This window comes from Oenanthe melanoleuca, chromosome 2, assembly GCF_029582105.1.
Source record: "Oenanthe melanoleuca isolate GR-GAL-2019-014 chromosome 2, OMel1.0, whole genome shotgun sequence".
NCBI classification, from domain to species: domain Eukaryota; kingdom Metazoa; phylum Chordata; class Aves; order Passeriformes; family Muscicapidae; genus Oenanthe; species Oenanthe melanoleuca.
The window spans coordinates 20,099,380-20,115,942 of NC_079335.1; the positions used below are offsets into that span (position 1 = coordinate 20,099,380).

Here is a 16,563-nt window from a genome sequence, read left to right on the forward strand (position 1 = left end):
TCCATTGCTTAAGATCACTTTATTAAATTTGTTTAAATAAAAATTTTTTAAAAAGACAGCGTAAAGACAATTTTTGTAACTCTGTATGGAGCAAGTTTTTTCTTTGACAAATATTTCATCCTTTTTTGTAGTAACAGTACCAGGGAATAGAATGGAATTACAGATATTGCCCACCAAGTTACCTCTTCTATCAAAAGGGTCAAACTCCACTGCAATATGCAGTGTTGGGCCAGTAACATCAGAAAAATGGCAAAAAAAGATTACAGGGAAAACTCCCATGACTACTCAAAGCAGATGATGACTTGAGAAGTCAGAGGATGCACAAACTTGGAAGAAAAGTCATGCTTCTGAACCATATGCTGTCTTACCAAAGTCCATCAAATTTTGTACAGTGTATTCTTTTAATAGTGACATTTTTCTTTAATTTTGTACATGTGAAAACAATTATTTCACTACTGCCACAATATGCTTCTTCCTCTCTGGCACCAATGGCACAGATCCCGGCTTGCTGTGCTTACGACGATTCAGTTCCCTAGAAATAAAAGAGAAAAATGAAACTCAGTAGTCAGTACAAACATTTAAGAAATAATGTCTTCCTCCCCAAGCTAATGGAGTTATCCTACAAAGAAAACTAAAAAAGTTAAGAATTGCTCTGTTTCTAATAACCAAAAGCCCTATGCTCCTTTGGGAAGAAGGACCATCCTTTTTGAAAGTAACTTCGAAGTTGGCTAATTTAGAAAGGTTTCAAATGAGCCTTTCCTTGGGAGCTCAGCTTGATTTTCACATCAACAGGATCAGCTCAAGTTTGTGGAGTTTTGCCAGCTAATAAAGATGATGAAGACCCACCACTTAAGTGTTAATTCAATGGCTACAGCAAAGTATGCCACCTCCTACTCCTAGAAATTCCAATATGGCAATGATCCAGGTGGAATAAAACATTCCTCCTGGAATCTGGCATTATAAAAAAAAGCCAAAACCACTAACCCACAAAAAACCAAATGAAAACCAAATATCCCTCCACACACCCCCAAACAGCCCATCCTATTTCCAGTGCAATGGGGCACCACATCATGCTTAACAAAGCACTGTGGCTCTTTCCAGCATGGTATCTGCTGCCATGTCTTCACTGTGCTTTTGGGCAGCAGCCAGTCCTCACTGCCACTGGCACTCATCTGCATTTTCCTTATAATCAACCCAGCAGTTCATGATCACTCATTCAGATGCTCAAAGCTCTACCACTGCCATACAGCACTGCCACAGCAGCACTGCAGTGATGCATTCTATTAAGAGGAAGGGAAAGGAGAGGCAGAAGAGCAGAAGGGGAACACGTACTTCCGCCGCCGAGCCTCTCTCATGATCCGCTGCTCCTTGATTTGGCAATAAATGCTCTTGGGCAAGTGTCGGTGCTGAGCTATGCGCCGGATCTGAGGGTGAAACTGGAACTTCTCCTTCAGCTTCTGATTGTAATTCATAGCTGCCTTCTCTCGAGGTGCAAGCTACAGGGAAAATAACACAGACAAGCATGTTATAAAACAACAGGGATTTAACTGTCAATCTCCTCTACAAAACAAAATTTTCACTTTTCATTCAAATGGCTTCCTTCCAGCAAATTCCTTCAGGATATGGGTAGGTAAATATTAAAAAAATCTAAAATTCCAACAATATACCAATGCTCAAATACAAGATGTTATCATTTTAAAGCTGAGTGAAGTAACCAAATTTAATTCCCAAGAACCAGATTTTAATGTGCTGTAGAGTGACAAATGAGAACATAAATAGCTGACAGTAAACACTCTTAGTCCTTCCTAACCTCTGATGATGATCAACTTTCTCTGTAAAACAAATATTTTCAGGCATTTTAATCACTAGCCAGTGTAATTATAAATGCTATTGAGGAACTTCATGACCAGCTTTACAGACAGTTCTTCAGGTGACCTATATCTTACCCAGCACCCTGATCCCTTGGGAAGCATAAAGCACAGATCAGATTTCAAGTATTAGCTTCACTATATGGCACACAGGGAGTTCCAGCTTTCATCAAGCAGCTAAAAAACTCCCAGTATCACAAACACATGAAATACAGGTGAGCTGGTATTGACACAACAGACTAAATTTTAATTCATGTTTAAAATTCTGTCCAAGTCACCATTAACAACACTGAAAGTAAGAAACATCTTCTCCTGACAGCCAATCTACAGAAGATTTTTTTTCAATTACCCTTTTTTCCTTTGGTCCTCATGTTTATTTATCAAAAGGAAAAAAAGCATGTTTAAAGCATGCATTGCTTGATGAGGAATAGCAAATTTCTATGTATTTTGGATTTGCTTGGATCTTTGGGAATTTCAGCTGCATTTCAGTCTAGTGAGTTTTCATATAAACATAAAATCTGTTAGTATTAAGTACAGGATGATAATAATCCCATCCTCTTTTTCATACCCACCCGCACAAACTCTCTAACTCCAATATTTCAGACATCTCAAAAATCCTTCATATTTTCATTTAAACCATGGCACCAGTCTTTTGCCATCCCACATTTATGTCACACTACATCTCCTCCTAAAGTATTAAAAGTAAAACAATAGTTCAGGTAACTTCTATTTATTCAGCTTTGTAAATGACTCAGTGTCACTAACTTTCAAGAGAAGACAGAAACTGATGCTAATAAAAAAAGCAGTAACAAAACCAACAACTTTATTACACACACAGTTGGAATTTGCACTTATAACAAGATATGTGTTCCCCCCTCTCTTGAAATCAGCAATTCGCTTTCTATTCTCCACTCTGGAGATCACTTTTGTGCATGACTTCTGGTAGAATTTTTCCATGAATTTTGAATAAATAAATATCACACTCAGATGATTTTGGTCCAGAATACCATAAATGGTCTGAAAACAAGTACTGACAAAAATTACCACAAAGGAGCTTCTGACTTGGGACAATAAAGAAACCAGATACAGAGGAGCTCATGGCTCAAAAAACTCTTATTCAGACATCAGAGACACATGATGCTTATAACCTGTTTCTCCACACCCTCTTGTTCATAAAATCCAAATCCTTCTGCTTTAGTCACATTCATCGTGGCCTCTGAAACTGCAGAAATTTTACAGTGTTACCCCACTAAAGCCACCCTCCTTTTACCAAAATTCCTTATTGTGAGCCAGCCTGTGAATAGCTGGTTCACTCTCAGTAAATCCCAGGTGTTCCCACTTTGCAGAAAACTGCCAACATAATCCAAATTAAAGAGCTTTATTTTAATTAAATGCAATGATTTTCCTTTAATTTTAGAAGAGCAAATTGCTGCCGATTTAATATAACCTTGATGATTCTACAGACAAGAGAAGAATCTGTAAATTAAGGATACGTCCAGGACATGTTATTTAAAAAATGAATATATTTTAAGAGGGGGTGGAGCCTGACTCCATTTTTATGGGTAATGTGGTATAGAGAAAGGCACACAGCTGGTGACTTTTCACCCAGCTACCGGATGCCAGTGGCCAATACACCGGCTGTGCTAAGTGCACCCTCATCCACAATGGTAAAAGAAAATTCTGCAGTCATGACAAGCTTCCTTTATGAGAGACAGCAGAGAGCTAAGAAAGCACACTGCAATAACACACTGAATTCCAACTCTCTCTTGCAAGTCACTTTACAAAGGTCAGAGTGAACATCTTAAGAGAACAGTGTTACTTCCTATTCTGTTTTGGGCAGAAGATGCACAGCATGATTTGCAGGGTTAGAGATTTCATTTATAGGGACTAGAACACTCTCCAATTTAATATATATAATAAATTAGGATTTATGTGACAAGAGGGGAAGACATGCTTAAAGGTGGCATATGACTTTTTTCATATGTTCAAATAATGAAAGTGCAATTTTTTTCATACACGATGAAAATGAAGATTATGTGGCAGAAACATAGCTGATTTGTGTCACTACCACAGGAGAACTTCACAGCAAATATTTAGGGTGAAAAAAGGGAAAAAAGAACTCTTTAAATGCAACAAAGTTGTCAGCAATAGGAAAATGCCTCTTCGAGTAAACTGCCCATGCCTCTTCTCCACCCTCCTGATGACACAGACTGCTTATTTTTCCATCTAAGCAGAAGGAAAGTAAGCATTTTTGCAGAGCCCTGATTAGAGGCTAAAACCACCCTTAAAAAAAACCCTCTCCTCTTCAAGAGGGCTGTATTTAAAACTCCACACTATTAAGACTTCTGTAATTCAGCATGAGAATAGGAAATGAATGTTTATCTGTCCTCTTCAGGTTGCCCTTCTAGGTTAGGGCAGGCAAGAACACAGATGCAATATATTTTTAGAATCCAGATATATCCCAGAAATTTTCTACACCATAGCTTGCCTTTATTTATTTTTGTATTGCTCTGCTGAAAACATCTTTCTAAATTCATTGCCATTAAGTTCATCATTCATTCTTTCCTGGACCAAAAATTTTGATCTCTTTACCTCTAAATGGATGACAAAAGCAAAACACCAAAAAGGTAGGGCAATGTAGATGTTAAGAGCATAAAATCATAGCTACAGGGCTGAAGTTACAGGTGAACTGAATCACAAGCCCAAAATCACTATGAAGAGAATGCCACAACCCACAATATCTGGTAATGCTTGTTAACAGCATTATCTCAGAAAATGGAACCACATACTAGAAACAGATTGAAAGGGTAAACAATTGCTTAAGACAGTTTTGATGTGCTGCTGCTAGTGCATTTTGCTAGATCAAAATCAAGATTCCTAACGGCACTCTCTCCTACCTCTATTAGCCCATACTCAAAATCTGGTATTTCTGCATTTTTAAAGAAAGCAGCAAACCTATGCTCCACTACTGTTCACTCACTCATCAGCAATTTCACTAAAATTCTAAGCATCCTTACTGCTCTAATTCATAAAAGTAACAGAGACAAAATTTTGCAGCTGTTACAGAAGTAATGTTACTAAGAATTCACCCTCTAAGAAGTGCAAGTATAGTTTCTTTTTTAATGTGGCAGTAGACTGAAGAGCAATACAGCTTTTACAAATTTTACTGATGGTTCATTACTTTCAGTGCAATTCAGAGAAATCTAATCTATCCCTTTCTGTCAATCAATTACATTAATTGTACACTATTAACTGAAATCTACTCTATTACAGCTTCTTCAGCCTTTCCACTCAGACCAAGCTCTATTTTCCTCCTCAAAAGTCAAAATCATTTACCTTTTCATAAATCCCACACTTCTTCAAAAGCACAGGTAAAAAAGCATCAAACAGACTTAACAAGCCATATTTTACATATTTGAACAGTCTAGTTTCTCAAGTCTTAGTTGAGTCTTGCTTCTGGGCATGCAGAGATAGATGTTCACTGCTTTAAAAATAACACTTGTTACATCCTATTTAATAATACATATTTATCAATTAATGAAAATTTTTAAAAGCTAAATATAGAAAATTTGAAGCAACCTCTGCAGTAGCTCCAACACGGATATTTGGGTTTTGTTACCCCTATGTAAAACCTGTGCAGACTTAATCATCAGTGGATCACAAGATGCCTCTGGCTCCTCCAGAGACTTTTCTTCTTTCTTTCATGTTTCACTGATTTTGAATAACGAGCGCAGTGCCAAATACATTAAGACCCAAAAGAAACATGCATGTCAGAAGTGATGACTGCTCGGGTGGCTATGGTTCAGAAAGTACAACTTTCCAACTGGATAAATGTTCACCAGCCACAACATGAGTACTATATATTCACTATAACTTCCCTGGAACTCAGCAATGCAAAAAACAACTAAGTACTCACCAAGAAAAAAAAAGTTTGATTGATATTTTTCTTTCTCTTTCAAAATGTTGATTTCTACCCAGCCCCAGCACAAAAAAAAAAATCCATCTTAAAATACAATGTATTGCAAGATTTTAGCATTATATCAGAAATACAGTGACCTTTGGATGAGTCATTCAATCAAATCTTCTCAGCAAAGAAAAACAGCAGACCAAGCAACTAAGCATTTAAGACATATTTTGACACTTCTGACAGAATTACTGAATGTTCAGCTTTGAATATTCAAAACATTCAAAAAATAGTCACAGACTGTGGAAGAACTGGACATTTATAAAATAAGCAAGCATATGTCTGTGAAGATAAGAACACCAATACTCTAAATACAGATACTAAAGAAAACCAGTGGAACCTGCTAAAACAGCCCTTAACAGTTGCATTGTTAAGAATCACAGGAACTACCACGCTGGATCAAACAGGGACTTGCACAATTGCCTGAATCCAAGCAAGATTCCCAAGATATATCCAACAGCATGATAAGCCATGAGGACTCCTGAGTCCTATTAGCTACAATTGCTCTCTAAACATCTGGAAAATAAAACTTCATAGTGCTTATAAAAAATTTTAAATAACTATAGACACTTCAGACAGTTTCAAATTCTGTGTCTTGCTAAATTCACGGTTTCAACAAGACCATGCTTGAACACATTCCCACATAAGATACAGGGATGTGAAATACTCTCTTCTCATTATAATATATTTCTTCACAAATTAATCTCTGTCCTGTGAAGTAAAATCAATTTTTCTGCATGACACTACATCTTTTTTAAGTTCTTCCTGTATTTCTAAATAGTTTTGCATTCTTAAGACTACTGTTGATGTTGTGAAGTGTTTCTTCTATGACAGGATAATAAACGATGTGAGGATTTTCACTTGTGACAGTAAAAAACCAAAAACCCAGCAAAAAAAAATCCCCCAAAAAACGGCGAAAAACCCAAATAATAAGCCAAATGTCACTTGACCTGTGTCATTGATTTGGTTCTCTTGGGAGCTGAGAGCCCAAGTGCTGGGACAGAAATGCACAGCCTTACACGTTACAAAAGCTCCACTGGAATGATCCCATAGAGCAGAACCACATGGGGGGCACAGCCTCCAAGGGGCACATCAAGCAACAGCACTGTACTCCCAAAGAGAAACAACAAAGGCTGTTTTGTGCAGGACTCCCATCAGGTCAAGGAACACAGGAGTATTAATGTGCAGACCATATCCAATACCCAGCAGTCACAACTAAGTCGTGCTTTTTATTAGGCCCATCCACAGCCAGTTTTCACTGACGCAAATACTACAGCGAACAGCAGAATGTCATTTACCAGTCTATGTTCTGAACACTTAAACAATAGCTAAATTGTCCTTTTGGTATGCAATATTTCTGCAATGCAGGAGTTGTTGTGTTTGCCTATTACTTCCCAGAGTCAATTATCCTTACTCTTTCATAAGAGGAGCCAATGCCATCTGGTAGTCAATACACTGAACTTTTTGTTCACATCTGAAAATATTAAGAACCCTTCTACATGGAAATGGTACTTGTGACATTCTTTTAAACCACTTGTCCTTCACACAAAGGGCTCAGAGTAAAAACGAACATCAAAAATATCAGACAATTCTGTTGCAGAACAGCATCTTAGAGAGAAACATCATGATCGCTCACTAAAAATATAGTGAGTAAATTGAAAAAGTTTCAGTTAGTATCATAAAATCAGGTGAAAAGGGTGTTGCCATAAACATACTGATATAACAGAAGGAAAATAGGTAATATTTCTACCCAACACTGCACTACCTAAACAAATTCAACACAAACATTAAATCCAAAAGTAAAGTCTCCAATGAGCTTTGCAGGATCCCCAAAGTTAGCAACTATGGAACTGACATTTATGTGTTTGACCAAAGCACCACATGGGAATATCCCAACAATCAATGCAGAAGAGCAGAGGAAAAAAATAAATAAAAATAAAATAAGAAAGAGGTATCCTTTAAAAAACTAAAATTAAAAAATATCATCTAAACAGTCATTTGTAATCACAATTACTGCAAAGACCACAAAGCTGTGGGTTTTTTTTTTACCTACTGCTCTATAGCAAAGCTGAGAATACTAACAAGACTTCCCAAGACCTATGGTGGGCCATGGCTAAAGAAATACATGTTATTTTAACTGTGCTACTCCAGTGCAATCCAGTGCCTCAGAATGCTCATCAGTCTCTGAATTATCCTGTTTCCAGTGTAGCCCTTAGTACTCCTCCACCTGCCACCTGTCCCAGCTCTGCTTCACTTCCCTCCTACAGATATTTCCAAGTTGATGGAGCTTCAGGCAATCACAAGCAGTCCTAGTCATTAGTATGCAACAGATCCAGCACCTCAGCTGTACCACAATCTTCCCTGAATCACAGCTTCCCTTTCCTCTCCCCACAACCTTTCACAAGATCAAGCAAAAATTCACCCAGACATTATCTGACAGCTCTGCTGATGGGCTCAGAAAAGGCAGTGTAAGCACCTCCAAAATACCATAACAATATAAAGCTACATAAAGGGATTACTCCTAGCAAAGTGCCAAATTCACTCAATACTTTGACACAACTGTGCAGATGAATCTATGCAGTTGGTTACTGAAAGGGAACATTTGGGCTTTGTCTGTACATAAACATTTGAACAAGTATAACTGAAAAGACTTATCTAAAGAGGCTGGTGATTGCTCACACTAGGAACATCTTGACTAAACACACCTACAATGAATTAAGTGGACTTCAGACACCCCCCCAGTTTGCCCACTTGGTATCTGAGTTTCAGAGGTTAACAACAATCTCAGTGTCCAACTAGGCATCAGTGCAAGCAGTGTACTTTATAATACATATGCTTATCACAACATGATTTTTATTCTTTTTTTAAAACAAACGAACTGCATGAATGAACACTAACTAATCACATGCCTTACAAAATCTTTAGAAGCAGTAATTCTAAACTTCAATAAAATTACTTAAGTATGGCTAAACAAAATTTATTGCCTTTTTCCCAGTGGTAAAGAATGAATTCTAACCATTTGCACACAGGTAAAAATTCAAATCTAGTTTAGACAGAACTGATGATTATTGTTAACGTTAAACAACACCAAAAAAGTCATCTTGTGTAGCAATAACGAAGCATGACATTTTCTTCTTATTATTATTATTATAAGCTGCAGTAAATGCAATGAGCTATACTGCACGTGTCAATCTGCAAATTAAACACAAATGTCAAACTTTAATTCTACAGCTTCCCTTCATAAACAAGTTTTTAAAGTTGAAGAGGCTAACTGGTTTGCAATAACAACAAAAATCCCCAAACATCTTGTGATAATAAAAAAAGCAAAATGCAACTCTTACCACTCCCAGTTTTTCAGAAGCATTAGCTTTCCACAGGCGAATATTCATCTCATCTGAGCCACACAGAATGTATTTGCTGTCTGAGGTCCATTTCACAGTGATGACATGCTGCATTCGTTTGGTATGATAGACCTCCCTAGAGCAAAGAGAAACATTTTTCAATGATCTATCATCACTTTTCTCACCATTATCTTTCAAATGGCAGAAAGCATTCTGACCAAGGCAATTTTTTTTTATATTTTCTTGCTGTTGCTTTTAAAAAAATCTGACTTTTTTCAACACTGTGCTGATCTTATCTTTCTATAGAGATACAAAGGAAGTGTGACAGACTGATGAAGGACCACCCTGGAGAAGATGCTTCTTAAAAAAATGCTTTCTCAGAAATTATAGTAAAGAGTTATTATTTAACTCTTTTTGCAAAACATGCTAAGGGTATACAGTAAGAAATGCATCTGAAACAGTACAAAACTGTTCTGAAATAATTTTAATTAATACACTCTTACATTGAGAGTATTACAGAATGGGAATGAAGAAAAATAGGTGCCAAAGAATCCGACACCAAACAGCAAAGAAACACCTCCCAGCTCTCCATTTATGATATGGCAATGGATTTGCTACTCTTCATTGTGATTTCCCTTCTTTACCCAAAAATGGACTCCATTTCTCTTTTAATTTCTGCTGATCAGACTCCTGCTCAACAAGTGCTGTAGAAAACTGTTTCTCCATGTTACATTTAAGTCAATATTTAACTTAAACTCTTGTCTAATTTTCATTAAGTATGTATAAAACACATTTATTATTTTATTTTTGGTATAAAAATAAAGAATTAAATAATCTTTTTTAGTTATTTATTAGCATTCTGAAAACAAAGAAAAAGGCCTATTTATTGTCTACCAATAGCCACATCTTTGGTGCATCAGTCATGCACTACAGCTTATTCTCTTTCATCCACTCAGTTATTTTTGCAAGGAAAACCCAAGTAATAAAGTAAAAGAAACACAAAAAACAACATCTATTCAAGTATTATGGAAAAACTAGACTGGGGTAGAGCTGAAGTGGTTTTGAGAAAAAGAAGAGTAAAACAATATACCAGAATAAATAAGATTTAATAAGCTTAAGCACCTTTTAATTCACCAGCAAGCAATACTCTATAAGAACAACTATGTGGAAGACTGAGCACAACTACCAACAGAAAACTCACATCAGCTTTTCACTGTTTAATGGCACATGTGCACATCTGCACTTTCACAAGATTTTCTATGTTTACTTCCCTTCTACCATGTAACTCAGTAACAAAGCTTTTCTTCACCCACCTTTGGGGAACTAAATCCTTTTTCCTTTCCATGCTTTGAATTTGCAGCTTTGCCTATCCTGTGGTTATCATCACAAGGTATTAAATATAATTTTTCAGGGACAGAAAAAACAGAAAACATGGCCAAATAACCTGGATCTGTCATTTAGAAGTTTGCAGAGAAATACAGTTCTGTTTACTAAGCATTTACTAAATTTAATCAATTTCATAATAAATCTTATTTCTTAGGGCTAAAATATTTCATTATTTAAATTTTTATTTAAAAATAAAATAGAACGCAATAGAAGTTAGGAGTTTTTCAGATTGGCATGACATCAGAAGTAAAAACTAGAATAGCACCAGGATTCTTATTTACAGATATTCCTAACTGTCCTTTCAGTTTTCCAAGTAGGATCAGATCTTCTGTTTAGAGACATTTCTCCATTCCATGAGATTAATATAAACTGTGCAGTTCTAAAGAAGTCCAGCTTCTAAAGAATTTTAAGTGTACCAGAACACTCTAATCAGCTTACATGAGGCAAAATTTTTCATTTGTAAGGCTTCTCCTCACTAGATTTATGGATATTACACAAAACGTGAAAAAGTGGGGACAAAGAGAAAAACCCCTTCCACAGGCCTTGGCAGCAATCTGCTAAAATGGGAAATAAAGCCTTTTACTGCTGTGTTACAGGGTCTGCAAACTTCTCAGTGATGTGTGTTAATTTTGTGTATCATCACTTCTGTGAACATTATTAATTCATACAAAGAAGCTGCTAACCATGTTTAATAATGCAAGTCAGAAAACACCCCAAAAATAAACCTACAAAGAAACTGCACTACCTAATTACACATAAAGTAGTATTGCAAGACAAAAGGGACATGAAAACTAAAGATTAGATATAGAGGGGATGCAAATAGCCCCTCCCACTCTTTAATGCAATACAGGAGCACAGTTAACCCAGCATGCACAATTTCATCAATCAATAATAAAAATATACCCCCTCACCAACCAGTATTTCAACATGTTCAGCCTCAAACTACCTAGAACTTGACTTAGTAACAACCTTCTGGGGTGACAAGACTGGAGAGAGGAAGTCAAATAGAAGTAAAATAAAGTTAAGAATAAAGAAAAAGGAGGAAGAACTGACAGGAAAGAATAATGAAGGCAAATTTATGAAGATCAAATGATACCAGAAAGATCAGATTACTTGCTTCAGTTTTCATCAAACTGAAAAGAAAAACAAAACATAATGGAGATACACTAGATGCAATCTGAACTCAGGCAAAGTATTTAATACACTGACTTATGAAACCTTACATGAAAAACATTTCCATGTGAATTGTGTTCAAAGCACTGTATTACAAATCAAAACCAGGTTAACAAAATATGAACAAAAGGTAGTGTATAAGAGCACTGAAACAGATCACAAAACAAAAACAGATCACCAAAGTGATCCTCAGGAATTCATACAGCAATCTACTTTATATAATCTTTAGCAATCATCCACATAGATTGAAGACAATCCCTAGGAAACCAAATGCTACAATGCTGTAATACACTGCAAACTTAAGTGGTGACAGAAAAAAACAGTATAAAGCAACCTAAAAACCTTAAAGATGTATAGACAGGGAAATCAAATGGGATTCACCATGGTAAAATATAAATGAGCACAATAATCCACCCTAATTTTAATTCCATATTGTGGAAGTACTGCTACTTGTTAAGTAGTTTGACTCTTTATCCATACTCCAGAATTAACTCACCTATACAGCTGTCAGCTTCAAGCTACTGAGAGAGTAAGATTTCAACACTCACAGGAAGCAAATGCCCCAGTGGAGATGTTAATGAATGAATTAGTAATTTTGAGGATTTGGGAGGAAGTCACTGGAATGAATGACAACGAGAGACAAAGGTGTAAAACTACTCACCTGCTGTGACCTTTGTCTACAGGAAAAATGCGGATGGACTTATCAAAGCTGGCAGACACAAATTCTTTGCCAGTGGGTGAGTAATCCACGTCAAGAACAGCAGACACGTGATCCATGTGCACCATCACAGGTGACTCAAGAAAGCGCATATCAAAAGTATATAAGCTTTAAAATAAACACATCAGTAGCTTAATATCATTACAAGTCCTAAGTAAACAGTATATTTTACATACACTACACTTAAGGGTAGATCCATATTGCAGAGGGAACTCCTTAAAACAGCTCATAATATGTGAAAAGAAAGAAAACGCCATCATTTAGGGTTTGAAAGAAGTTTGTTAATCAGAGGATTTTGTTATTGGATCAGGTTTCATGCTCCCTGTCAAAGGACATATAGGCTCCACTATTCCCTTCATCATCTGTCCATGGGTCAGACTACAGGCATCATACTGGCTCCTTTACTCCATCTTCCAATATAAGTATGCACCCTGAACTTGTAAAAGCAAGACTATCAGTTCCAAAAGATTTCTAAATATTCCCATACTGTGAACCCACAGTAATTCAGAGTCTACTGTAAAGTTCCATTTGATTGGCATCCTTTGTTACTGCCTAATTATCTTAGGCCAGTGCCTAATAAGTGCAAGGAAAGCTTAGTGTAGCACGTCTAGGAATGCAGGGAAAGCTTGGTCCTTACACGTGGAAATGCTACTTCAGCAGAATACACTACCTATAGAAAAGCGTTATGGTAAAAGTAAACACCCAGCTGCTGGACCTCAGCTGCTTTTAAGGTCTTCTTTAAGGCCTGATTTTAAGGACTTCAAAGCTCAGATAAGGCCTACGTCTATTCCTTTTGAATAAAGAAGATAGGCATGATCACTGTATAGATCATCAAATAAGCATATGTGCCTTACAGACAATGAATTTATTGAAATCTACTTAAGATATACTATTTAGTGAAACTATTATGTTAAAAAATTTAATTCACCAGGTTTCTCACCGTCCTTTCTGCAGATGAATGCATAACTGAAATTAAATATATCTTACTGTATATTATAATGGCGATTATTGCTTTTTCCTTCTAAATTCCCCAAGGGAAAGTATGCAGCATCTTATTCAAAACTGCTCCATATAATCAGCAAATACTTGTATATGCATTGTTGATGTGTGCATTTACCTTTGCATACTAAATGCTTTAGGCTGCAAGAGGACAGTTGTCCCTGACAGCAACAGCTATAGTTTTTAGTTTAGCAAGAAGAAGAAAAACAAAACCCTAAAAAAAAAAAAACCCTAACCAACCAAAAAGCAATTTCATAAACCAAAAACCCAGACTTATAAACAAACAGATTAAGGTAGTCTAATAGTTTCACCATACCATAATATAAATACAAGAAAAATAGCACATTGAATATTAACACCACTTTCAAGGTCTGAGCCAGATTCCATTTCCTTAGAAAAACAGCCGTAAGATAAGTGATAAAATTCCTATGTTGTAGAAGAAAACAGTGATCTATTGTTAGATCACTGACTTCCTGGAAAAAAGGATATGGAGCACATTTTCAATGGCCTAATTTTGAAGAGCTTTCTCAATATCAGATTAGCTGTTCACATGAATAGTATTGTTCAAAAGTAAAAAACTGCTCCGAGACATTGAAAGGATAAGTACTGCAGTCTCCAGAACTGTCTCACAAAAGATTAATTTATTTTTTTTAAGAAATGTTCTCATCAAAATAGCTGATCAGTACAATGTACCAAGCTTCATAAGAGCTGGCAAGAAAAAAAACACTTATATTGCCTAAGACTGGACCAATAGTACTTATTTTCCAGGGCCCTTGCATTGGTTCAGCTGCATTTATTCTAAGTTACAACGCTTTTACCTCTCAAGTACTGACACACACAAAAAGAGGCAGTCTACTATCAATTCATATTTGTTAAAATCAGTATGTCTATAATTCTCTAGGTTATTAAGCAATTCAAATTTAGAGTTTCAGTAGTCTTTTAAATATTTATTTTAGCATGATCATAAATCACCAAGATACAGATGAAAAATGTAACTTGTTCGGGATTACCAAAAAGCAAGGTTACACTTACTTGTAATCTTCATTTGCTGCAGTAAAAATGAAAGCTTCCATAGGGTTCCAACACAGTGTATTTGTCCTCATGCTCAAGATAACCTGAAATACATTTACACATTGCTACTTTGTTATAGGCAGTAAAATACTCACTGTAGTTCAAAACTTCCTACATACCCCTGAAGACAAGCACTTTGTAGATAGAGAACTATGGCAGAGGAATAGAACATAACAGAATGTTTCCTTAGCAGTGTAGAAGTGAAACAAAAAACCTCCTGTACCTCATTACGTGTTCACTGCTTTGGGCTACACAACAATTAAATTTTCCCCTGTAAATAATCTCAGAATCAAATTCTTCTAAGTGGTCATTTAACACGGCAACCTGCTGGTGGTCAACAAGTAAATCTGGAACTTTCGAAAAAATTTCAATTCTCTGTCCTATTTACAGGAACCTTTAGTTAAGTAATCTACAGACACACCTAATTAAATGGTTATTTCAAAGGATATAGTCATTAATTGAAGCTGTGAACCAGCATTTGCAAAGCAATTGAACCACTTTGATGTTCTTTCAGTTATTACCCCTTCATTATTTTATGTCTAAAATTGCAGGTCACAAAATCTCCTGGCCAGTTGCCATTTCTTGCAGAAGTGCCAAGCAATGTACACAGAAGTTACTGTCTCCTCACCTACTCAGCACTACCACTGTATCAGCAGTGAATCATTCCTCACACTTTTGTAAGATTTGCTTGCTGCTTGTAAGCATGCGGCAAACAAAGAGGCCAGTTGGCCCTGAACTGGGAGGAAGGCAGCTGATAACAGCCTAATAAAACCCTTCTACCTTGCTAACTGCAGACTAGCAAGAGGCATTAGCAAGCTGTGGGTTGTATACCCCCACCTTGGAGAACAGCTGGGCCCCGTGGGACTAGGCAAGGCAGGAAGTCATTTGACACACCAGACACAGCAGCTTTGGCTTCTGCCGGGTCTGAGTGGAACTTCCAACTATTTACTCGAAAATAAGAACTATACAGCATGCCTGACACAAAGTGGATGTGTAATTACAGAGCAACTTATTAAACTGAGCAAGTCTAAACAGGATTTTCTACAATGCTCCAGGCCAGCTATAATCCTACTTAAAAACCCTGAAATTTGGGTGTTTAATGCTATGGTACTCAAACCCCATTTTTGTTCTTGGCTTAGTACATCAAACACCATAAATTTACATACACATTTTTTCAGAATATAGTTGTACAGTTTTAACCCTTACAGTAATGAACACAGTCTCAAAACAAATTAATCCTGATGACTTTACTGAACACCCCTCCAAAAGATTGCAATGAATGTGTGCCTATTCTTGAAATCCTAATTCTCCCTAAATCCTCATTTCCTAGGTGACACCATCCTGTTCATTATAAAGTCTGTGCTGCAGAACATGGCTTATTTTCAGGAACTGCATGCAACCAGAGCTGAATGTAATCACCAGATCTCTAAAGCAATCTCTAGTTTAAAAAGTGGACACTGAAATGTCCGCTGTTTACACTAATGTGACAACTAGAATTTGCTCAGATTTCAGTATTGTCCTAGTTATAGATCTTGCACAAAACTGGGAAGTTAATAATCAAGGACTGTTCTTTATTCCTTCCTGTACAAGTTTATCAGCCACTGCAAAATGAGCACACAATGTTAATCCATCATATGTATAAAAAATAACTTAAGTTATGTTACAAAATAACTTCAATATTGCCAAAAAATCCAGCTCTTTCAAAAGCAGTCAAGTTCTGTCATGCTCTGAATCTCTACTTTTTCACCAAAATTTGCAAGCCTTCAGTTCATTTCAGCAGTGGCTTTTGGAATAAAAATAGTGCCTAAGAAATAAGATTGTCTCTACAGTTCTAGCATTTGGTTTAGTAACAAATGTGAAAGGCAATCTGGGCTGGAAGTAATTTAGGTTGCTGTAAATACATTAATAATGGCATTCAGAACTATCTAAACCCACACCAGAGCCAATTTTTACTGCTACTTTTAATCTACTATGTATCTTCTTATAAAACGGGTAAGTTTAAGTCCTTATTAAGTCAAAACTGTGAAGTTCATGAAGATTTGG

The 16,563-nt window shown here is 36.4% G+C and overlaps 1 protein-coding gene across 1 annotated transcript in view; it reads right to left on the reverse strand.

The window, feature by feature from the left end:
• DCAF13 (DDB1 and CUL4 associated factor 13) overlaps positions 1-16,563 on the reverse strand; it is a 24,630-nt gene continuing 8,067 nt past the window's right edge. Inside the window, exons 7-11 of the mRNA XM_056482991.1 lie at positions 14,482-14,564; positions 12,394-12,558; positions 9,174-9,309; positions 1,333-1,496; positions 1-532 (exon numbers count right to left, since the gene is read on the reverse strand). Of these exons, the coding sequence (XP_056338966.1) occupies positions 445-532; positions 1,333-1,496; positions 9,174-9,309; positions 12,394-12,558; positions 14,482-14,564 (636 nt within the window). The 3' untranslated portion in view covers positions 1-444. The remainder of the gene's footprint in view (positions 533-1,332; positions 1,497-9,173; positions 9,310-12,393; positions 12,559-14,481; positions 14,565-16,563) is intronic.